Raw genomic sequence first — 24,715 nt, 5'->3', positions numbered from 1 at the left:
AAGTAAGCGCTCGTGTTGTCCAAGTCCTCCTTTGTCCATGTTTTTTGCATCTGTACGTGATTGCTCTAAAAATTTCTGGCGGTTTACCATTGCTAAGCTGGAAAGGCAGTTTAGCATTGCCAAGCAGGTGGACACCACCGCCACTTACCTGAAAATGCAATTGAGGTGTCTATTGATCTAGGAAGCCAGTTATGCGCCTTTCCTTTCATCAAAATCAATAAAGTCTATAGGGGGTAGTGGTAAAAACATTTATTAATACAGAGGTGTTTGGGGCACACAGGCCCCTGGGCCCCCACACGACCCCACTACACCCAAATGTTCATGTTCATACGGTCCATGACGTTGGCAGCCCGCCCTATGGTGGTCTTCTGCCAGACTGGGTCCTCAGAGTGTAGCAGGGTCTCCCAGTCCTCCCAGCTGGCGAGGTGCTCCAGGCCCTGCGGGAGAGGATCCGTCGGGAATTGGAATAGAATGTGGGCGAGTGTGGCGATGGGGTCGTTGCAGAGGGTGCAAGAGGGGTTGGTGAGTGTTTGGTGGTGGCGAGACCTAATATAAGGTGATGGGAGTGTTCGTGTCTGGAGGCGGTGCCATGGGGTTTGGTAGTAATTATCAAGTGAGTGGTGTGGTGGCGGGCAGAGCTGTCTCTCGGCTCGGTGAGCCTGAGTCAGCTCACTCAATGTGTGCATGCACTCCCGGGAGAACTCCAACGCGGGGGCCGCCTGTACGCGGTGTATCAGACCTCGGGCTAAGGTATCAGCGGCCTCGCCTCGTTACTGGGGTTACCCGGTTGCACAGGCACCCAGAGCAGCTCCACGTGGCGGGGCGGGTTGACACCGGGCGAGGTCAAGATGCAAATAGCAGGGACATGAACTCACCCGGGCGCAAAATTTAGTAGTGCAGTTTTCTAATCTATGAGAATATAACGGGCTTCCGTGTGGGCGATCGCAAGGGCAATGCTCCTCAGCCACTTTTTAGGAGGAAATCAAAGGAAGAGGAATAATAGCATGGGATTGAAGGGTATGGCCTACCACGGCTGCCGCCGCTTCCTCGCCCGAGCATGCGGCGTGAGGAGTATGCACACGGCATACTCCTCAGAGCCGTAATATTTGCGCAGAGCCTTTGCCCTGGCTCGGCGGCTTGGCCTCTGGTGTTGCGGATGGGTGTTTCTCGGAAGGGGTTTGATGAGGAGGTTGGAGTGGATAGGGCGTGTGGTGAAGAGGAGTGTGGGGCCGTTGGCTGGAATTTGAGTGCCAAGAGTGTTGAAGGTGTGGCGTCCGGTGGTGGTCTGTGTTAATCGGATGTACTGGGTCTGTCTATGGGCCTCCAAAAGCTCCCCAACAGTATTGTGAAAACCCAGCTGAAGTAGTTTTTTTGTGGAAGTGCTGAGGGGTAGGTGGAGGCCGTCTTGAACGTGGTGTGAAGCATCGTGTCCAAGATGGAGACCTCCTCACCCCTAAGTCTGAGGTACGGGAGCCTGTATAGGAATCGGCTGAGGATAAAGGTTTGAATGAAGTCTATAACGTTGTCAATGCCAACGCCAGTGAACGAATTGAACGCCAGTGGCCTGTTGCTCCAGCGCCACGTTTTTACCAAAACGTCTACGCAAACGCAAGCAGCGCACATCTCTCTGTCGCTACCACCAAGTAGCTCAAAGAATGATGGAGGTGTCCACTGACCCAGGGTGCCAGTTATGTTAGTTTTTTTTCCTTTAGCGACTTTTGCACTCAGATGGAAGTTGTTGAAGATGACAATGTGCAATGCATAGCGTGAGAGTGTTGCAGTTTAACATGAGGCGTGATCGGCTGTGGCGATAGCATAGTGCTCTTGTACTGTGGCCAGCGAAGCTGATCTGTTCGCGCTGCTGCAAGTTTGGGACCAAGTCGCGGCGATGTTTATTTTATTTATGCAGGCGTCTAAAAGGCTTCAGACAAACATCGCCTTTTTCAGGATTTCTGGCTTTCGCACTAAAAAGGGGACAGTGCTCCCCCTTTGTATGTTGTGTTGGGTGTTATAGCACATAAGCAGCTAAGGCTATCATGCACCAAGACATAAACAGCACACCAAACAGGAGAATTTGTTTCTTCATTTTATGCTTTGTCATGCTGCCCCCCCCCCCACAATTTTTAATGAACCCTTACTGAGCTGCCATCTTTTGACCTTTCCTGTTGTAAGAGTCTTCCACAATTATCGGCGTCATTCCACATGCTCAGAATTCTCGTTACGGGGGAATATTTTCACTTTTCCTCGCATAGCTGTCACAACTGGAGGCCACCTGTATCACAACGGCCTCACCCGTGGTATCAATGAATGCCCTCTATTGGCTGTCGCCTGCCACAATCTTCAGTGCAGTTTGGCTAGTTCCAGATGTGCTTTCGCTTTTCTGTTCAGCACTGACATTGTTGGTTCACGGTGCGGTGTGGTGTGCATGCACCAGTGACCGCAGTTGCGTCATCCCCTTCTCCTCTCCAGCTGGGGTGCAACGAGTCCCGGTGCGTGGCCTGCCCCAGCAAAAGGAAGAACAAAGTGCGCAGCCAGCTGCCACAGGGGGCGAAGGTCGATGGAAGAGCACAGCAGCAGCCTCTACAGCAACAGCAGCAGCAGAGCACAAAGGGCAACGCAGACTCCATGAGCACCGTCAACAACAGCCTGTCACCCGGAGAGCTCAACATGTCGGCCACCGGCTCTGGTGAGTCCCTGGCAATAGCATGAGACGTGTGCTTGCATGCTTTATGGCCATGTCTCCTAGGTTTCGAGGTATGGCAGAAGTTTTAGAACAACATTTATGTACTGGAATGAAATCTGTAACAGTGACAGCTTCATGGAGTTATGCCACCCCTTCTTTCTGAGCTGGAGTTGTACACTTTTTATTGCATGCAATTAAAAGAAATAATTCATGCCATATGCAATTGCATATCTTACATGACTGTGAGAGCTGTGGGTATTGCGGTGTTACCCTTGGTGTAAATTAATCGTGAAATCATTTTAGCCTTAAATTTGGTGTGAGCATCGTGATTCTCGACAAGCCATGCAGGTAGCTTCCAGACACAATGTGCGCTCAGTGGTGTAGCCTTTTTGTGCAGTATTAGTACTGTGGATTTAAATGAAATAATAATCTAGTAAAACCTTTTTGATGCATTTGTTTTTTAAATGAAAGGAAAAAGCTTGTTATCCGGTAAACGTACCATCCAAACCTCTATGATTTTAAAAAATGTTACTGATAAATGAAGTACAAAGATATTTATAGTCACTTCCATGTACTGAAAGGCCTGTCAGCACTTGTTAACCCAAATTCTGTTGAGCTTTTCTAGTGCTTGTAGATTTCTATCCGCATTTGAGTTGTCGTTAATTCATCAAAAATTTCACAGTGTACCTGTATCCATTCCAACGACCGGAAAGTGCGAAAGTAGCCGAAAACTCCTATCACCATCATCGTTTTCAAATGCTTTGCCTGATTACAATCGTGTACCACAGAGAATCACCCACACTGGCAGCGTACGGCAACTGGTGCTTTTGTTCAAGTCGCATGCCTCCAGGCTCAGCCCTTTCGTTGCTGTATCATTGTTATTTTTGTATTATTCGCCCAATTGGCAGTCATGTGCTGCAGAGAAGCTGCTCTGGCAGCTGTATGCTGTTGATCTACTGCTTACGTTGGGTGCACGCAGGCTAGGCTGCGTATATGTTAGTGCACCATCTGTTGGTCACAAAATGTATCGTAAAATCAAATTTTTGTCAAACTGTGGACATACTTACCAGAGAATCACATTATACCAAAACACATTAACGAAAATGAAAACAGTGAAACCCTGTGCCACATTTTTATTGCTCACGATTTTGAGCACATGAATCGCGAAAGCGTACAAACCTGGAACATGTCAAAGAGGTTCTATTGTACTGATGTCTGTTGAGGCTTTTGTGTGGTGAAATGTATAGCACTGTGGCTTCTTATATGCTATGGTGCAATGTTTGCACATCTTTGCTATTTCTTGCAAATGCTTCCACGTAGCTTAAGTTCAAGGTCCCGTTGTCACTCGCGCTTGTTGTCGTAAAGGGCACTTACAATGGCCCTTGCTAAAAACAGCATTCTAAATGGCACCAGTGAGACCGCGCGGGCATGCATGAAGATAGGAAAAAGTATGGCAGCAAAAATCACAGAATCTGTTTGCAGTGCAGCTGGTGGCTGTTGCTCTGAAAGAAAGTAGTGTAAAGGATCACCTTATTTCCACCTCTTGCAAAGCATAGAGTTTCCAAACACTGCGTGCAGCTATTAAGAATGCAAAACAATATGTGCATGCACCGTTATGTAGTGCTCTATGGGCAGCCATGGTAGATGTGACCTGCAATGTTATCTGTGGTTGGAGCTGATTTGATTGGGCGGTGTGAACATGGCAGTTCCTTACAAATGACAAATCAAGCTGAGGACCTTAAGGAAGAGGTTCCTTCAAGACTGTGAACTGCCTTTCCCAGCAGATTGTGCTGCTATGAACTACATGGCACAGCACGTCTGCTGTCTTAACATTGCATGTCACATATAGTGTCTTTGTGCTCTTAGAGATACCCGTTCCAGCTGTTATTTTTGTTCCTTGTTCTCTACCATAATTAAAAATTTGCTCTTCGATGGCACAGGCCAGTGGTTCTTATCTAAGGGAACAGAGTAGTGTCCTGAGTTATGAAGTCGGGAATCTGAACAAGGAGCATGTATGGAGATAGAAAATGTGACATCTTTGAGGACGCAATGATACAGTCAGGTGAAAGAGTTCTTAAATAAGCGAGCAGAGTTCCCACTCTAACCGACACCAGTAGAGGTAAACAAGGTCAACCAATGGATGGCAAGAAAAAGGTACCTATGCTAGCACTAAAAAAAGGACGGTTATCTGCTCTTTTACAAAACCAGGGCGTGTTAAGGTCTCCCTTGGTCCCGGCCGGTCTCTGATGGACTGGATCCGGCTGACCCATGCCAACCCGAACCTCTCTGGTGTCAACGGCCGCTTCTTGGAGGTCACCTACGAGGAGCTGCTCAAGCACAACAAGAAGGATGATGCCTGGATCTGTTTGAAAGGTATTTAAAGCATATTTATACCTATTCGTGTGTACCTTTGTTAAGTAAAGTGATGTGAGTTGATTTATATCGTGCATAAGCATCCCTACTTCTAAAGTTGATTAAAAGCATCTAAGTGATATGTTCACCCTCACAACTTTTCTTTCTAAATTGCATATTTTTTTATTTATTTATTTATTATTGATACCCTCAGGGCCAAAGGCATTTCAGAGGGGAGTGGTTACAAATTATACAAAGAGAACAAAAACAAAAATTCAGCATACTAGCGTCATGTTCCTGGTTATATACAATTCAGTAAAAGAAGTAAGCATAAGTTGTAAGAGCAAGATAAGAGAACAACAAAGGTAACTGAGGTAAACAAATGTAATGGAGAATAATAAGTACATTTATTGTCGGCCTTAGTATACAATGTTAGCTAAACTGTTACGGGAGCGCAGGTTGTCTTGAATGCAGGCTGTAGATCCGGGAAGGTGATTCCAATCTGCTGATGTATGGGGAATGAACGACTGTGAACAAGCTTTTGTTTCGTGTGACGTTATGCCGACTTTGTGAACATGATCTAGTCATGGAGAGATGAAAGACGGAGGAGATATGATTTCATCGCGCAGATTGGGACAGTTGTAAAAAATTATATGAAATAAACACAATCATGAAAATTTTCGACGGGAGGCTAAAGGTGGAAGGTTAAGCGTATTTTTCATCGAGGTGAGACTTGGAGTACGGTTAAAGTTGAATAGGATGAAACAGGTGGCGTTATTTTGCACAAGCTCAAGCGCATTAATTGAATTTGCGTAGCTGGGGTCCCAAATTGCAGATGCGTATTCTAGTTTGCTGAGACTGAGCATATTGCCACGAACCTTTGCAGTGTTTGTTTGTTCATTCCTCAAAGCTGCCGGCACGCCGCTTTATCGCTTTGTTTGCGATGCAAGACATGACTAGATTTATCTCAATTGATCGCAGCCACACACAGCTGATTCTACGTTGTTCCAGAATGTTCTATTAACTTTGCACGCTTATCTCAAATGTTCGCTATCAGCTTTAAATTGAGCACGGCCGACAGCGTCGGGCCATTCGGTTCGACGGCCGCTGAGAATGCTTGTCGCTTCGCCGCCGCAGAGTGGTTCAGTCCATTGTGGGTGCAAATCAGCCCAATAAACAGTTTTCTTTTAGAAGAACTTTTGTCTGTCAGTCTTCATCCCTCCTGACTGCCGTCACTACTATGTGACAATATGACTGAGAAAGTTTTCCAGTACGCCATCATGAAGTGATGGTTGCCATGTGAGGCACTCGAAGGGAACTGTCAAATTTGCCGTGTGCAGGTTAGTTCACTGTCATAAATTTTAGGTATTCTGGAATAATGAACCGCACATGCAAGATGAGAAAGCACTTCAAAGCTCTGCAGCTTTCATGTGGGCTTAGCTGTATAAGACATTCTTTGGGAATCTGCAGCATCTATGCAGATATTTTCTGCCTCATGCCCAAAACTGAGCAAAACACAGTAAAGAAAGCACATGGACATTTGAAAGCCCACTTCATTCTTTGTCATGCTGAGGCTGTAGGCTTTTAGTTGCATTTCTTTCTGCCATTGGCTGGTGTCAGGTCGTGTCTACAACGTCACACCATACATGGAGTACCATCCTGGTGGAGTGGATGAGCTGCTCAGAGGTGTTGGAAAGGATGCCACTGACCTGTTTAATCAGGTAACCGGAGAGACTTGCCGCATTTGTTTTACATCTTTTTTGTATCCTTAATGTGAGACGAGCCCATGACACTTGTGTAATTGTTTCAGACTTGCATGATGAGAAGAGGGGTGAGGCTGAAAGAGGGCAACAGGGCACAGAAGTGGCAATGTTTTCATTTGTGCACATTGATGCATGCGAAAGGAGAGAACTGTCATATTCCGTGCAGAGCTGATATTGAAACGGCGCCAGAGTGGCAGCCCCGGAGAGTCAAATTCAGTGGGTTGTGTCCGATTCAGTGTAACAAGCTTGCTTTTTAATGAGATAGCATTAAAGGCCCCGTTTTCCAGAAAAACCAGAGTTGGCGTTGTTGGCGTTGGCATTGTGAGCTAAAAATCACAACGAGCATGACTCTGGCAGGTGGTCTCCAGAGAGCAACTTAGGAGGCAGGTGGGCCACCTAGGTCATGTGACCTTGCGACGGCATCACAAACATCACCACTGGATAGTGAGAAAACTGCTCACCGTGGCAGGTGGCAGTTAAATTAATGGTTGGTCGCTTGGGAAGAGCAACCTGGGCCGCACAAGGCCTTCCTCTGAGAGCACCTGCCATCACAGGGCAGTGACGCATCGCTTAACTGCTGCACCACTGCACCAGGAGGGGTGTGCGGACTTCCAGGGATCTATGAATGTAAAGTAGAGAATGACCTTCTGCATATAAGGGAATTAGCCCACTACGCTCTCACGTCATATCTTTAAGGTGGAGCTCAAATGTCCTGTCAAATTTTAAGCACAAGCATTGCAACACTTCACACCTTACCATATGGTAGCATCCCAAACATAGAAGAAACATTTTCCTGATAGAACTGCATTAGAAAATTTGAATGTCGACGCTTATCAGTCAGCTAAATGCATCCAATATTTTTGACACTTTTTCACTTTTCGCATTTGTAATTTATCTTATACTTTGGAAGAGTTAGCAGAAAAGGGAACAGTTTGCATCATTGTGATTTTGTGCATTTCAGCTTAATGGCAGGGTGTTTTCTTTAGCTAGGATGTTTGTTTAATTATAGGATGTTGACGTCTTTTGCATGTTCGCTGTGTTCTTGTCATACAGGTACACAAGTGGGTAAACTTTGAGTCCATGCTGGAGAAGTGCCTCATTGGCAAGATTGTTGGTCCTGCCGTTCAAATTCGCAAATGTGAGTATTTGGAATCGAGCCTGCTTTTGGCCGCTAATCACAAGCATGCTAACAGGACGAAATGGCTGCACGCATTCCAAGGATATCGTTTTTGAAATATGCAATTGGGGTGGACTGATATACATTAGGAAGGTCTGTAAGTGTTTTGTGGTGCATCATGCATCACAGGTTATACATGTGGCTGGCATGGTGTGCAAAATGCATCAGAAAGCATTACTTTCACAGTTCAGAAGTAACCATCTTAGCATTTAAGCTGGAGCATGTGGATTAGTTTGAAGAGGGGAAAGTTTTTCCTGGCTGCATTTGTTTAAAAGAACTCATGAGTATAGTGTCACATTGATGTCACTACAGGCAGCCAGGAACATGTGTGGAGATTTGAGCAGGAAACTGATCATTGGACGAACCCATGCCCGCAACGAAACAAAGTAATTCGGCACCAGCGACAGTGGCATGTGCACGTGGCAGAAGTTGGAATCAGAATGCTGTGGCTATCAGCCACTCTTTATTTTATAGTGACTCAGAACTTCCCAGGTAATGTGAACAGTCCTGAATATTGTAGAATAGCTCTCACATGATCGCAGTTCTGATGAATGGTCTGGTCATGACAAAGCTAATTGACCCGATGTAACAAAGAAGTACTGATAAAGCCATGTGCTCGCAGGGATGGACAGAGAACACTGTTTAATTATATAGTACGAAAAACTTTGCATTGTGGCTGTAGTGTTTTGATTGGGCACATTGAAAGGCTGGTTATGAATGCTCATTTTTTTAAATAGAGCTGGTCTGGAAGCAGAGTACCTCAGAAATTCAAAATAACTCAGTATATTTTGAAAAGAACAGCTTTTTAGTCATTGCATATAGTCATTAATCATTGAACAAACGTGCTGTGTATTCAGATTTTACATCAAAGTTAAGCCCTCATACAATATCCCTATATCGTGCGTGTTTAAGGAACAAAGTGGGTAATCATTAATAGCTTATTGCTTTGTCATTAATGATTAATAGGGTTTCTTAATTGTCTTGAAACGAACCATTGAGCATATTTTGGAATCACAACTTTCCGTTTTGGTACTGACTAGCAGTGATTGTTCTTTTATTTTAGTTCTGAAACCCTCGTGTTCTCTGGGCCATGAAGGCATGCACGAAATCATAGTTTAGAATGTAGTTTTAAGTGGTTCTGTACTAGTTCTGCTTAGTCCTTGTCAAGTGTCATTCTGATTGTAATGTTTCGTATACATTCATAACCTAATGAACTAGACAATGATTTTGTGTTGTTCAACAAGAATCTGAAACAAGATGTGTAGCTTCTTTCTGATTCTTCTTGTTTTCCTTTCGTCACAGCTAGTTTTCCAGTGCCAAGAATACCATTCATCAAGAAGCTCCAAAGGACTGACACAACGACTTCGGAAGGTAAGTTGAAAGCTGAGCTATGTTTTGTCGGGTTCTTTTTGCTAGTATTTGCCTTGTGCTAAAGTTGTACTTAGCGTGTTCGTAACACCTTTATCTTTTCCTTCTTTGTGCTCTCAGATGTTCCAGACATCAATGAAGAAACATCACCTAGACCTTCTGTTAGGTGTGCATAGCCATTTTTTCTACTTGATATGAGTTGGAACATGCGTAGCTGTCCATATTAAATAATCATAGTACGCTCTTCATTTGTTTTATTGTACCATTCAGCCGAATACGTAAGTTTGGCAAATGTAAATGTTTTATCGCAAGTTGGCAAATTTCATTTTACATTCTCAAAAACCTCCTTATTTTTACAAATAAACAGCCTAGCTTCTAGGTAACGTAAACAGTCCTGAATATTCTAGAACAGCTCTTACATGATCACATTTTTTGGTGAATGGTCTAGTAATGATTAGCAAACCTATTAGCATAGCTACTAACTGCCCGATGTAACAGAGAGGAAGTGGTGAGACTATTTGCTTGTAAATATGGGTAGGGAGCACTGTTTAATAATACTGTAAAAAAACATAACACAGAAAAACATAACACATATAACATAACATAACATAACAAAGCATAACATAACGTGACGGTTTGAGTGAAGCCATTGGCTGCGAGATCTTTTATGTAGCAAGGTGTGGGCAACCATGCTGTGCACTAAAACATATTCATTGTGTGTGTGAGGCAATAAGAGTCATGATCTGAGTTTTAATTTTAGTCTACAACTAGGGGTGCTACTTTTGTCATGATAGCAGGTATTGCCATTTGTGTTATCACTTTTGGCATGTTTGGGGGAGTTAGCAGTTCTTAGCTATGCAGTTGTGTTTCACTGTTTACTGATGGGGTTAGCAGTATAGTGCTGAAAAAATCATTGCACCAATTTTTGATTAAACTTTTGTGTGCTTGTTTGGTGCAGCTGGTTCTTGTTACAGTTTTGCACATATATCTCTTCTCACTGCAGCTATGAGTGGTTACAGGACGACTCAACCATCACCGTCAGTATTCAGTCGAAAAGCGATGCTATCATCGAACAGGACAAGGTTGTGGCAGACTTGTCGGGGAAGGAACTTCGGATACGTGTCCGGCTAGAAAAATACTTCTTTATATTTCATGTTGGTAAGTCATAGATCCACACATGCAATTGTTAGGGCAGTGTAGCCACTAAGATGTTATGGTAACTCAAGAAGAGAGGTGCAGGTTTTGACCACTGAACATGAATTTCGACGGAGCGAAAGGCAGACGCAGCTATGAGGTGCAATATTTTTTTTGTGCACTTCACACCCTGAAGTTTTGCAGCAGCTTGTTTTTTAAGACATGAACTGCTTCAGGGTACACGACTCTTCACCGTTTAGTTCATTGCACCCTTTAGCTCTCCACTGGAGCCTCTGTGTCCAGTATTTATGAGCAGTGTTTCTTCTTTTTGAACATGTATGTTACAAGTTGCTGTTTTGTTGAATTTCTTGTTGCACACGATTCTTGAAAACCAAGAACCCGATGGGGGCTGAAAGTTTGTTCAAATTTTGCAGTTTAAAGTAAAGGCAAGGATAGAGAGCCCGATCAAAATGTGGAGCCCATGCCCTATGTTACCTGCTGTGTAGGCTAAGCCTTTTCGTTCTTATGCCACCTCTTGACACAGGGGCAAGCAATGGTGTAGTAGACTGTGATGCACACTGGCACCATGTAAATACTTCTTGATTGCCAATATAAAATTGGTCCCTTGCAACGACTGATGCATAAGAAATCAGAGGGCAGGGGAATAGGCAGCAGAGTGATGGAAGCCATAACAGGCACCTCGACTTGCCGTAACAGTGATAGGGAAATGTACATAAAACATCTTGAGCAGTTACAACATTGCTGGCAATTAATTAGCAGAGATGGTCAAGGGCGATAGTGGCGAGCAGTGCATGCATGCCGCACCAGCAGGGCCATGATAACCATGTGCGCAAGGTAGTCGATTGTTTGGCATGATAACTGGTGTACAGCTGCTGCACTGTCTTGCTTTGGCAGCTGAGACAGGTCGACTGCATAGCGTAGTGAAATTAACTGTTGCACACAAAGACAATTTTTATTATCGAAATACATGCAGTTTTATAGGACTGAAATGCTAATTGGCATGTAATGAAAGTGTTAATTGAGAGAGTTTAACTTATTGAGATTCCACTACACTGATTTGTTACTATGACTGTTTCTTGTAAGCTTTTGTCTTCTAGTTTACCTAATTATATACTTGTTTAGCAGTTTGCTTGGTTGAGCTGTTCTCAAAGAATGCACATAAGTAAAGAAACACATGCTAATACAATAAAAGTCATCAACAGGCTGATAAAAGTTTGTAGTGTAAATTTTATTTCATGGAGAGACCTTGCTGTGTTAAGCCATGAATTTGGCAAGCATTGTTGTAAAATGTTCCTTCATAATGCTGTTTGTACGCTACAACTTGGTTAGATTGCAAGAAGTATGTTCGTAAATGCTTTGCATCGTTCTCTATTCTCTCTTTTATGAAGTTTGCTTGTCTGTTATTTGGCTTAAATTAGAATCACTTCAGGTTTCCTTAGTCATGCTTCCTTTGGTACCTACCCTCATGAGTTTCCATGATATGCAGCCAACATTTTTTTGTCTAAATAATGCCACTACACATGGATTTTCTTGGCAGAACTTTAAACAGCCTTTGCACTTTTTTTTACAGAACTGCAAGAAAATGTGTACAGTAGCTATAATGGTAAGCAGTGCTTTGATATCCTCAACACCATCGCACATTCTTGTAATTGAAGTGCAACTTGAGTTTTTGAAATTTGCGTATTCTAATGAAACATTTACTTTAGGTTTTCTTCCCTGTCTGGATAATATCTGCCAAGTTCGGCAAGCATGTGGTAATTCATTTCTGAGCAAATTGATTTTATAAAGTTTGCCATTTCTATGCCCTCAGTTTAGGTGATTTCTCCAGGCAACACTGCATTTTTGAAGTCACAGTTTTTCATCCCACGTTATTGTCTGCTCTCCACATGAAGAACAAGTTTTGAAGCTGCATGAGATATATGTTAAGCAGCAGTATTTAAAAAGAAAGCATAATTGGAATCACTGTGTGATGAGATTCAGTGGTAAGTGGTGGTTATGGGTGCGCTCATTCACACTTATGCATTACTTAGCTATTGTGTGCAATTTTATTGGCACTTATGTTTGCCAAATTCAACGGCCTACTCAGCCACTGTGTGGTTTCTGTGCCCACATTTCTGCCATAAAATGCAGTCTTTGCGCCGGGTGTTCACGTGATTCAGTAGATTATCTCATTGCGTCTCCTTCTCACGAGTCTTTTTTGTTCTGTGTTTCAGTCCAGGTGAAGTGCAAGCTAAAATGCCTGGAAGTGCAGTTAGTGAAAGAAAAAAATGGTATCTCGTGGTCCTCACTAGGCTCCTTTCTGGCAAACCACAACCAAGTAGTGCCTTTGAAAAATGCCGGTGGGTGCACACTTTCATTTTTTGTTTTTGTTAGTTCGTTTGTTTTGCTTTTATGGGATAGCATTTTTGTCGTTGACATCTGCAGATAGAACTATTCTCTCGCAGATAGACCTACAGTAATTCCTCGTTGGAACAAAATCGCTTTGCTCGAAATGCCGCTTTATTCAAAATTTCTTCGGTCCCTACCCAAACGCATGCCTTTTAAGCCGCATTACTCGAAGCGTACGAAGAGCTTGACCCACTTAGAGCGAAGTGGCGAGTGGAGGCATCGCTGCCGCTGAGTGGTGGCGGCCTTTTTGCGTGTTCAGTGTCAAATTAAAACTGCCGACGAATTAGTCATGCAGGCACAGAACAGGCCACGAAAGTACCAAACCTACGACCGATGACCTGCCTAGTAACGGGTACCATGCGTGGGCCTAGTGCCCCCAGCTGTTTACAGCAGAGCAAATGGAAGTTGTCAAATTCCATTGTGCAGCACGCCCATATCGGTCGCAGTTGCATCGCTGGTGTTCCCTGTGATAGAATCCACACAAAAATAAAACTTTCCTGATGCTTTGCGATGCCAGAAAACCGCAGTCGTTTGGATGCCGAAAAGTGGCCAAAAGACCGTGGGCAGACTTGCGCCATAGCATTTCGGGGGGTGTGCTTGATGAGCAAAATTTTACTTCTCTAAAGAGCACTTCTGGTGCTGAAAACATGCCAAAAAGCACAAAAGAAGTGTCCCTCCGATTATGAGCCCATTCACACTTGCAAGTCGCAAGTGAGCCGATCTTTCAATAATGACGCCGACAGCGGGCGCGCCGGGCAATGAACTTTGCTGCTCCCTGGCTGCCGTAGTCGTCGCTAAGCCTAACCGTTTCACTTCGGCCAAAGCAGACGAAACTCTCGAAAGCGCGCGAACAACGTCATTCCCGAGAGCTTTCGCTTCAAACAAGAAGGCGACATGCAGGTCACGCTTGCAAGTGTGAACAACGGTGTTGTCGAGCTGCTGCCTGGTCGCAAACGGCTGCTGGTCGCATGCCCTGTGCCATGTTTGACATGAGGAGCTACGTTAACAAATTGTTAAGATGACTTTGGAGGAGCCGGTCTAGAAATTTGCTCACCGCTAGCCATAATCGGCCTGCATCGCAATAAAACACCGCCCCTAGCTTCGTTGCGCTTTTGACGGTGCAAATCGACCAATAATTTTACGAAAACACGAAAAATCCGAGCGTCACCAATGGCAAGTCAGGCTGTCAGCATGGCGGGTGAACGGAACCAACCAAGGTGTTTCCCTGGCGATTTTCTCGGGCCGGTCATGCTCGATTCGCACCGCTCGGCTAGACAAACAGTCTAAATGCATGGTAAGGTCATTTAATTTTGTTATTAGACATTTGTCAACGGCGCGGACGAAACGCTGCGTGAACACCGACACTCGAACCATAGAATTGGCACAGTGTCGTCGACAATGGTGCGCCGAAAAACTCTCGCTGAAAGACTCTCGTTTTGCAAACTGCACAGCTGCATACCTCGGGAAAAAATGGCCCAGTAATCATGCAAAGCTCCCACTGCAAAACCATTCAGTTTTTAATATCACGCTGCGTACCCACAATGAGCGGCTAATTGTTTTTTAAGCACAACAAACACCACATCAGAGTCAAGCCACAGCATTTGCGGCACTTTCCAGCGCGATACTCTTGTAGTCTGCCATGACCCCCCACTCCATAAAAGCTGCCACTGCCTTCGGAATACCCCGAAATACCCCCATAAAAGCGGCACTGCATTCGCAACTCGAAATACCCCGAAGGTTGAATGCATGGGCGGCGACCGTGGCCTCGTGCAATGCTTGGTCAGATTAGACCAGGGGCTGCGCGCACCAAGTAAGAACTTGAAACAGCCAAAGCTCACTGCCTTTTTTGAACCAGAATAAAGTTTTTCTTCACTGAATACATTGTATTTTGACTTTCTTGCTGTTGCGGTGCAATTAAAGCTCGACTGCTTTAGATTTTGTCGGGTGGTTGCTTATATCGTATTACCACTTATTACGAATTTTTTTCGCCGACCAGCTGACTTCGTTATTATGAGGGATTACTGTATTCTCTCACCGATTGCAATAGTATGCAGACTGTTCTTTTCTTGTCATTAAAAAAGGGCTGTTTGATCATGCATCCATATCTACTGCGCTCTTTTTAAGATGAACCCTGTTAAGCTGGATCCTCTGTCAAGCTGATAGCTTGGCAGATTGTATTGTTTCTGGGGAGCAATACAAAAAAAAACAAATAATAGAACTGCTGAATTCAACCTGCTTAACTCATGCAGATTGGATAATGTCAGCTTTGCCAGTACCGTAAAAGCTGTGGGGTTTTAATAGAGGGATAAATATGTTTTCCCCGCGTAATCGCGGCTGACGCAGTTCAAAGCCGCCCGGACCCCACCCCGTGATCGCGTACGCTACCGAGCGTGCGCCGACCACGCGGGCCTTGCTCTGAGGGAACAAAGGAACGACACATTGGCTGACACAAACATTCATTTATTGCTACAGCAACAATAATGCCAGCTAGCAACAAAATATGCCGAGGAATCGAGGTCGTCAACTCATCAGCAAGGTTACGAGCGAATGTTCGCGCACGGTAGGGCAGCGGACGGATACTCCACGGCCAGACGGAACGAGATGCGGGAGAACGTTCCTCCCCACGAGGCCTTGCTCCGCTGGTGGAGAGCGAAGCGCCGCAGCGACATGTTCGTACACAAGGACTGTCCCAGCCCAAGAGAGAGTCACCTCCCCTATGCGCGCACACAGCAAACAATCACGCCATCCGTGGCACTCGTGCTGCTTAAAGCCCCTTGATATTGAAAGTACCGCGGTTCTCTGAACTTTGCCGCCACGCCATGGACTCTTGCACATCCTCCTCGCTCAACTCTCTGCTCGGCGCTTTTCTGAATGATGATTGGTGTCTCGCCTTTGCCCCTGGAAATCCACGGGAAAGGATCGTTTTCTTGCGTTTCTGTTTTTCGTCGGCACCATGCACAGGTCGTCTGCCTCTGCTGCTGGTCCAGCTCCGTTGAGTTATGCGCTGACAATTCGAACTCTGCTTTAAGTGCCATGTTATGCCCGGTTGCAATGCTTTTCAGTGCACAAGCCGGAGTGAAAATGGTGGTGTGCTCTTCGCGATTGCTCGAGGAAAAAATAACATCAGCCGAATAAAAATGTGGATCCACAACATCGCCTTAAGGACTTTATTCAGACAAAGCACACCGTCTTTGGCAAAGTAATGTGCATTTCGTGTGCATACTTAAAACTTCTTGCAAGATTATGAAGAAGCTGATAATCTTGATAAATTCGCTGATCATTGTGCGTCCTTTCACACACCAATCTTTCATTTGATGGAATTTTGTCTGTGTGTTCTATTCACGTCTGTTGGCGTGTGGATTATGCCACTTTAATTTGTGGATCTTAGTGTAAGTTTCCGCGAAAATCGTTTGCATCGTCGACGTTAACTTTTTTTTTTTGCTAGCAAATATGTGTGCTTCTGACCTGGTGCAAAATAGAAAATGTGTCCATTTTCATAGCATGTACAGCAGACTCTCTGCCATGTGCCACAGAGCTCTAGTACGGTAGCTTTACCGGCATTATACCACCGTCTGTCTAGGGATGATAGGGGATGTGAATCTTTAGAGCGATTAAGGCGTTCGTTCAACTGTCACGACTGCACACAACTCTACCGCGATTCCGAGGTCTAATGCCACCTGAGGAGCGAGTCATAGTAAAGGTGTCTTTTAGAGTTAGCTTTGGCTTATCACAGGTGAAATTGTTATGATATACATACTACATTGAATGGTGTTTTAAAATAGCGTCAGATTCTTTAACTCCGTAGTTTATAAAATAGTATGAACTTTTTCCGTGAAACTCACTCAGTCACGTAATGAATACATAATTTTTGATTGTGCTTTACAGTGCTGAATATTGATTCAGCACGAGCATCTGAATCATTTTAATGCATTCGAGGGAGTAGCATAGATGAGTCGTCAGGAGAATATCATATCTTTCCGTCACATAATCAAGTCTTCTGTTGGCACCAGCAATCACCCAAAAATTTTACCCCAAACCCTTGTCCTGGTTCACTTCTGCAGTGGTTAATTAAGTTAACAAAAACTAGAAAATAAAATTCTCTTTCAAGCAGCCGTGAAATTTGTAGTGACCAGGCAATAAAGCCGTGGCGTGTGCACCGCTCTAAAGAGCCAAGCTTGAAATTTTCGGTCTGAAACCTGCTAAAAAATGCATAACACGCATTAAAGAACATTTCGCAATATTTTTGCAGCCACTCACTCACTCGTGAAACGACATCTTTACCTAAATTACCAAACTTTACCTCGCTTGATTGTGAAAGAATAGGGTCATAACAGTATTTCCACGAAAATGTAGTGCTAGGTCAAATCTACATTTAGCGGAGCGTCAGTGTGCTGAAAAATATTGAATATACAAAAGTAACGTAAATCCTAGACTAGTAAGAACTCTGCCTTATTGAGGAGGACTGAGTGCGCTTTGACTGTTCATGCCGCAAGCGCTGACGTTTAGTGCTTTCATTGCTCGAATGAGAAGGTGATAAACGTGGCTCGTGGTAGAGTCACTCATGTCAATCACTTTCTAGTAGTTGTGCTTAATAATAGAGCGTGAAAAAAAAAAAGCGCAAACTTCGGCGCGCTCCTGTGTGCCAGTGAACACATCGGGCCGGCGAGCGCGCGATGGCCTGCACTGCATGCTGTGCGCTGCGCGCACAGCCAGCGGGTGAGGATAATCGAGGAGGAAAACGTGGGACTGGAGGAGAGTGTCACTACTCTCAATATCAAGGAGCTTTATTGTAGCTGTGACGCTGGCGCCTTTCCTTGTTTGTTAAGGTAACAAACTAGGGTCGCATCGCGGGGAAGCAAACCACAGGAGACAGCGAGGCAGGTCCCCACAAAACATAATTTAAATGGTTTGTACGTGCAAGTATTTTTCCAGCCCAGCAAAGCAGTCGTGAATTGCTAGTGGCCTTGCATATCGCATGTAATTTGTACATTCTGGCCCTGCAAGCAATAGTAAAAGTTTTCTCAAAGATGTCTGAATGTAGTATTAAGTCTGCTTCCACAAATTACTGTGTATTTTGCTGTTTGGTCAAACTGACAGTTGTTCCTGCATATACAGTCACCGATCGATTTTTCGGACTAAAAAGGGCCCGGAAAATGGTCCGAATAATCGAACAGTCCGAAAAATCCCTGAAGTACAAAAAAACCACATTATTGAGATGAAATCGGCTTAAAAATGTCACTGATTTTACCGCGCGAAAAACTTATCTTGCTGGCGACAATTTGCGTCCGTATTTGCGCCAAAGTTGTGCTTTCACTGTGCACGCTAGACAGCAAGGTCACTGCATTTAGTTGGAATACTTCCCACGCTTCTTTGATGGACCCGCCGGGGCCATGTTGGCCACAACCCGAGTGTGCATCACACTGCTTGTCAAACACACGCAAAGATAAGGCACGTTTCGTTCAAAGCGGCGGAACCGCCGGATGCAATCACAAAACGGCGAACGAATGTAACTTCGTGAAGACTGAGCGTCACTCGGTCGACGCGGTCAGAGGAACCCAAGTGATGAAACGACGAATGGCAAACGTATGAGACCCGCCGCGGTGGCTCAGTGGTTAGGGCGCTCGGCTACTGATCCGGAGTACCTGGGTTGGATCCCGACCGCGTTGGCCGCGTTTCGATGGAGGCGAAACGCGTTGGCGCCCGTGTGCTGTGCGATGTTAAAGATCCCCAGGTGGTCGAAATTATTCCGGAGCCCTCCATTACGGCACCTCTTTCTTCCTTCCTTCTCTCAGTCCCTCCTTTATTCCTTCCGGCCGAGATACGAGACAGCTCCTGCACAATTTTCTTCCCCCAACAATAAATTTTCAAGGTATGGGACTAGCAATAACTGCCCGCGACAACGTCGGCGACAAAAACAAGTTGACGGCAATGACAATCCAGCTGCCACCTCGAAGTGTCAGAGATTGCAGGGACGTCTACTGGCAACAGTGAGGTACCGAAAGTATGTCAAGTCAATCCAACTGCAGCGTAAATCCACCTCAATCGAAGATGGCAGCTTTTGCTCTGGCGAAAAGCCGATAAGGTGGCCGATTTTGGTTCGCAGGCGACTGAAATTAGTCCGAAAAATTGAATTTTCGGACTTTTGACGTGCGAAATATCCATCGCGAATATGTATGTGCTTCTATGGGGTGACTGACGGCGCCTCATCGAGGTCCAAAATATCCTACAAGTCCGAGTTGGAGTCCGAATTATCCGTCGGCTACTGTACATATATATCCGGTCTGGTGAAGGCATTTACCGCATTTTCAATCTAAAAGTCGTCCCCTCTGTGTTCAGCTAGTCACTTTCCCTGCAAAGTTGATTTCCAAATCGCACCTTACTTTAAATTGTTGCCTCTTCTGCATAGTCACCTGAGAAACTGACATTGATAAGTCCTTCCATATGTGCTATCACGAGCGTATCCCGCATTTTTCCTATTCCTAGGTTTCTAATTATTTGGATGTAACCAGTGTTTTCATCAGTGAGGCCAGATTTTAATATGATCTTGATTCTGTTGCTTATGTTTCTAATTAGAAACAACAGCATTGCCTGATCTGTGGCCTATTTAAATCGCATTCTAAAGAAGGGCATCAAACTCTTGAGCTTCTGAAGTGTTTCCAGGAATTTCAGTGGTTTCTTGTCTGTGCCATTGATGAATGACCAATGGTCTTTGTCATTCTGCTCTGTACGCAGGTGCTTGTCAGCAGCATAGCTGCACGTAAAACAAAGTACTGCTCTTTGGCTGGTGTTGCACCGATGCAAAAAATCTGTGACTTTGCATTGCGACTAATGGCTTCAGTTAACATAGCATAGACCGCTTATAACGCATCCATCCATCCATCCATCGATCCACATATTGCGTCCACTTAGAAGGTTTCCATGTGGAGTCACCTCAAAGCAACAGCTGTGCAATGACTCATTTGCTATTAAAAGTAGCAGTCAGTGGTCCCACACATAGGTCTCGCACCCCGCAAATATAGGTCAGCTCCCCCAATTTCTGCAGAAAGTTGAGACAGCACAATTGCGACAAAGCTTCAGTGCACTATCTTTTAAGAGCGTTGGCTCTTACTCATCATGTTTCGAGATTTCGTGGGGTCTGCTACCACCCTGAGATCAGAGCGGTATCTATGGCAGCAACTACTCACCACGTTTCGAGATTCCGTGGGGTCTGCTACCAGATCGATAGATAGATAGATAAAGAGGAGGAGGGAAAGGCAGGGATGTTAACCAGAAAGGGGTTCCACCTCGAGATCACAGCTCGATCTATGGCAGAAACTAGAAAACAGCACATCTCGCATTGAGACTTATAGCGCCATCTACAATGCTATTGTAGAAACAACCACCTGCCGCATGCCAATGATGATGCCACGGTCCAATATGGTGGATATAGGTGGAACTATGTGAGTAGGACGTCAGGGGATGAAATAGTAGCATAGTTTCGGTTTCTAGAATTCAATATGGCCGCTATTAAATTGGTTGTGCAATCCCATCCCTTTCCCCCCTCACCTTCTCCCCCCAAAAATATCCAATAACAGGTAGGAAAACTGTCTGGGATCGCTATATATGTATACATGCATTCTGCTATAATATACTCCGACTACAAGGGGCACCCATCCGGAGACAGTTGTGTATCGAATTTGGTAGGCAGATAAAACACTATGGGTTATGATATAGAAATAAAACCACAATTAAATTATGGGTAAACATTGTAGACATGCAATTACTAATTGAAGCATTACCATGTCGCACCGCAAGTTGAATTCTAAGCCCACCTTGACCCCCCAGACGAAGAAAATTCTGTTTGGGACGTATCTTGAGGGGTTTTTACTCGACAACAGTTAGACATGCATCGTAATTTTTCTGATAGATGGCGCTAGGTGACGATCGCTCTGCCAAATGGAAAAGTTATGTTACTTTTCCAAACCCCTCAGGGATTTCTTCACTGCCCACGCTGGATGCGGAAAGACTCGTTTTACGCATGGCCAATAAAACTAATGCTCGTTACTTCAACGTCTTCGAGACGGTGATGGCCTTTCTTTTTTTAGTGCAAAAGCACTACTTCACATAGTCCCAAGCAAGAATCTTTTGCGATGCCTTGAAGTAACTCGTTTGAGCTCAGGTTAGTTTGGAGGAACAGCATGCAAGCTGCAGCCGATTGAACGAAGCTCAGGCAAGGTCGGAGGAGCGTCGTGCCAGCTGTAGCCAGTCGGAGGATGACCTTGAGGGTGACTTTTGTCTCAGTTGTGTGTTTTGTGTGCAAACTTGCAAACTTAGCACCTAGGTGCATAACAGGTACCTTTAATAAAATTCTCTAGTCTGACCTATGTGGCAATTATTTTTCTCTTTTCTTTCGCCAGAAAGTTTTTCTCGAAGCTGTACCCTGGTGAATAAAGATAGCATCACCCACGACGTCACCCTGTTCACCTTTGCGCTGCCACCTGGCTCATTCATGTGGGTGCCTATTGGACATCATGTGACCCTTGAGCACGATGTCAAAGGTCAGAGTCCCCTTGAATTCATGCCAGCTTCTTGCCTTGACTTCAGTTGTTCTGATGTCGCAGGTTTAATAATGCTACGTTATATGGGAGGGCTGACTCTGCAGGAAGGCCATTATATTCAGCCGACTACCAGTCATGTGCACAGAGGCTTAGAACATTGTGATCTGACACATTTGATGCACCATGCAGGCATGGCGCCAACTGCTGCTGGCATGTTGTCGCAATTCCAGTAAAACATTGCTTAACTGCTGAAAGCACAGATAGCAACCACATGCACTTTCAGACTCCACAGTAAATTTGAGTAATGAATAGGATTTTTATGTAGCAAAATGCCATAAGATATGACATACTACAAAGAGTTTAGTCTGAACATGTGCCTCGCTGGTGTGGTTGCTGAGGTTAATTTTAACTTGTAACTTTACACTGCAAGCAATTCACATGACATTCACTTATGCTTGTATCACTTATTCGAGCATCCCATACTCAGTGCAGTGCAGCCCCTTTAACATCATGCAGGGGGCCGTTTCAGATTTTAATTTTCCTCTCATTTCTCAATTCTATGGCTTTGCCTTTTTTCTTTCATATTGTGAACATGTCTTTGCTAATAATGGCTCCACATTCCCTTTTCCTTCATCGTGATTCAGGAATGAAAATATCTCGGAGTTATACCCCTGTTATTCCTGCATTGAAGGCCGATGAAGATGTGAGCGATGGGAAGATGGTTCACCTGATGATCAAGATCTATCCAGAAGGTGCCCTGACGCCAGTTTTGAAGGCACTTGAAATTGGTACGTAAACACACTGGTCTCTCCACTTGAGCGCGCACACACATTTCCAGATGGAGGAAGTGGAGAGGCCCTGATGACAGCTTAAATATATGATGTGTATTTTGATTTTCACTTTTGGTTTATGGTTTATGGGGATATAACATCCCAAAGTGAGTCAGGCTATGAGGGATGCCGTAGTGAAGGTCTCCGGAAATTTCAACCACCTGGGGTTCTTTAACATGCACTGACATCGCACAGTACTCGGGCCTCTAGAATTTCCGCCTGCATCGAAATTAGACCACCGCCGGTGGGATCGAACCCGAGTCTTTCGGGTTTGCAGCCAAGCGCCATAACTACTGCGCCACGACGGTTTTCAGATGTGTAGCGGCAAATTAACAGTAACGCAGCATCATCATTAAAGAAGTAGAACAGGCTGTAGACATCAGATATTGTTGTCCTGGTAAAAAAAAGGTATAAAAAATGGCTGTCGTTTAGCTCTTGTTAAACCTGGAGTGACGCGATAGCTACATCTGGCCGGGTGGAACTAGCTCGGTCGAATTGCACAGTCAGTGTTTCACCGCTTCGTTTCGCTGGGCTTTCCTATCTTCGTCGCACTTGACCCAGCTAATGCGCACAGCTGTTTGTTGCTGCTGTTGCATGCCGTGCCGCCAACAGCAGCAGCTGCTCCTCACCACGACCAACCCACGTGACCAACCACGTCAGTTGACCAACGGCCGCACCACGTGATCAACCCACGTGACCAGCGGCGCCTCCACAGAGCTCAAGTGGTGCCACGCTGAAGGTTCGAAGAGGTGGCGTGGTGTAGCTATCGCTACAAAATAGAGAGGCAGTGAGCTATGGGAAAAGCACTTGCTTGCTGATACTCACCTAGTCCTCAATGCAACACATCTGTGCCAAACCAGCAATCAGTGAAGATAAGAGAACTACGTATGAGAAAAACTACTTTGTGTAAGTGCTGGCATATTCAATGTGTCTAAAGTGCCATGTAAGGAATAGGTACCTTAGATTTTCCATTTCTCATAGGTATCATTAAAACTTGCTAAGTGATGCAGAGAGTACTTGCTGCATTGTGAAACATTCCTCTTGGTAGGCTTCTTGACTGTTAACATGCGGCAAATTCATTTCCCTGGGAAGAATTTTTTTAAAGATGCCTTATGGTTGGATATTGGGCTTGCGATCTACAAAGCTGCAGAGTGACTTGCCAGAATGATGTGCCCCATTTCATTTCCCACAAGTTGGGGAGTTCTGGCACAAGATGTGCCAGAACTTATTCTTGCTGGGACATCATATTGGGTGTTCTTGCAATATGTTCGAATGCATTTCAGTAAATAACACATCAGACACTCATAGCTTTCAGATCAAATTCTTGTGAGCTGCGGTCTGGAATGATGCCATCATCTTCACCGGCCAGACTGCATCCACTGCTGAAAAGAGGCCATCCAGATATTGATCTCCAATTAGCCTTGTCCTGCGGCAAATCCCAGCAAATGAAATCCTCTCGCCACCCGTTTCCGCCCCCCTTGGCGATACTTTCCTTCCCTTAGCGTCCATTTCATTCCCCTAACAGACCTTTGGTTCTCCACCTTATTGCATGACCAACCTATATACGTTTCTTCCTTTTCATTTCAGCTATGATGTCATTAACTTCGGTTTGTTCTCTAATCAATGCTGCTCCCTTCCTGTTTCTTGCATTGCGCCTGTTGGGATTTTTCTGTCCGTAATTCACTAGCATGTGTTTCATTGTTCGCTTTATTGATTTATCTTACACATTGTGGAAGCACAATGTAGGCGATACGGTTCACAGTAGGTAGCCCCATGTCTTCTGTTCTCCTTCTGGCACAGGTGACAAGTTGGACATGAAGGACACGGAAGGGGACTTTGAACTGGCAACCCTGCAGAGGTGTCGGAACCTGGTGCTCCTCGCTGCCGGGACGGGGTTCACACCGATGGTGCGACTGCTACATTGGGCGCTGTTTGTCTCTAACCAGATGTGAGTACGCTTCTCAGCTGTGCTCTGCTGTGTCGGTGGCAGAACACCAGTACAACAATAGTGCCGTAATTACCGAATTCTAATGCAGCACCGATTCAAATATGTACCCACAATTTTCATGCTTGCAAAAAAAAAAAGGCGGAAATGCTTGCAAAGTTGATAGTGACGTGTCTCCATTTCTGTGTTAGCCCTAGTCACTCTTGAACCGCTCTTTATCACCTTTTACACATCGTAGTAATGCCGTCCACCGTGCCGTCCATTGCATCGGAACTCCCGCATTTCTTGATTTCTTGACCACGCACATAACCTTGGCAGACGGGATGGTGCCCCACAGCTCCAGCTGCTATGCTGACAGTTCATCCAGTGACACACGCTTAAGCCTGTTGCTCGGTGCAGGCCATTAATGATCCTCTCACTGTGGAGCACCTTTGTGAACGTGATCTTTCATGAGCTCATTGATGTGGACATTCAGTGGCTGTGTCATGGATGTCATGCTGCCGGGCATCATGACCAA

The 24,715-nt window shown here is 45.0% G+C and overlaps 1 protein-coding gene across 13 annotated transcripts in view; it reads left to right on the top strand.

Moving 5' to 3' along the window:
• Window positions 1–24,715, top strand: part of LOC144099263 (cytochrome b5 reductase 4) — a 178,657-nt gene that overhangs the window by 146,719 nt on the left and 7,223 nt on the right. For 7 of the 13 annotated variants that reach the window (XM_077632438.1, XM_077632439.1, XM_077632440.1 and 4 more), the window contains 12 exons: window positions 2,470–2,686; window positions 4,892–5,056; window positions 6,656–6,756; window positions 7,852–7,936; window positions 9,278–9,346; window positions 9,464–9,509; window positions 10,347–10,501; window positions 12,069–12,101; window positions 12,712–12,837; window positions 21,283–21,423; window positions 22,068–22,211; window positions 24,054–24,201. In XM_077632438.1, coding sequence (XP_077488564.1) covers window positions 2,626–2,686; window positions 4,892–5,056; window positions 6,656–6,756; window positions 7,852–7,936; window positions 9,278–9,346; window positions 9,464–9,509; window positions 10,347–10,501; window positions 12,069–12,101; window positions 12,712–12,837; window positions 21,283–21,423; window positions 22,068–22,211; window positions 24,054–24,201 — 1,274 coding nt within the window. In that variant the 5' untranslated portion in view covers window positions 2,470–2,625. Of the gene's footprint in view, window positions 1–2,443; window positions 2,687–4,891; window positions 5,057–6,655; window positions 6,757–7,851; window positions 7,937–8,287; window positions 8,468–9,277; window positions 9,347–9,463; window positions 9,510–10,346; window positions 10,502–12,068; window positions 12,102–12,711; window positions 12,838–21,282; window positions 21,424–22,067; window positions 22,212–24,053; window positions 24,202–24,715 lie in introns of all 13 variants that reach the window. The other 6 variants (XM_077632434.1, XM_077632436.1, XM_077632447.1 and 3 more) reach the window with 2 other exon arrangements.

This window comes from Amblyomma americanum, chromosome 7 (genome assembly GCF_052857255.1).
Source record: "Amblyomma americanum isolate KBUSLIRL-KWMA chromosome 7, ASM5285725v1, whole genome shotgun sequence".
In the NCBI taxonomy this organism is placed as follows: domain Eukaryota; kingdom Metazoa; phylum Arthropoda; class Arachnida; order Ixodida; family Ixodidae; genus Amblyomma; species Amblyomma americanum.
This window is presented reverse-complemented; position numbering and strand designations above follow the sequence as displayed.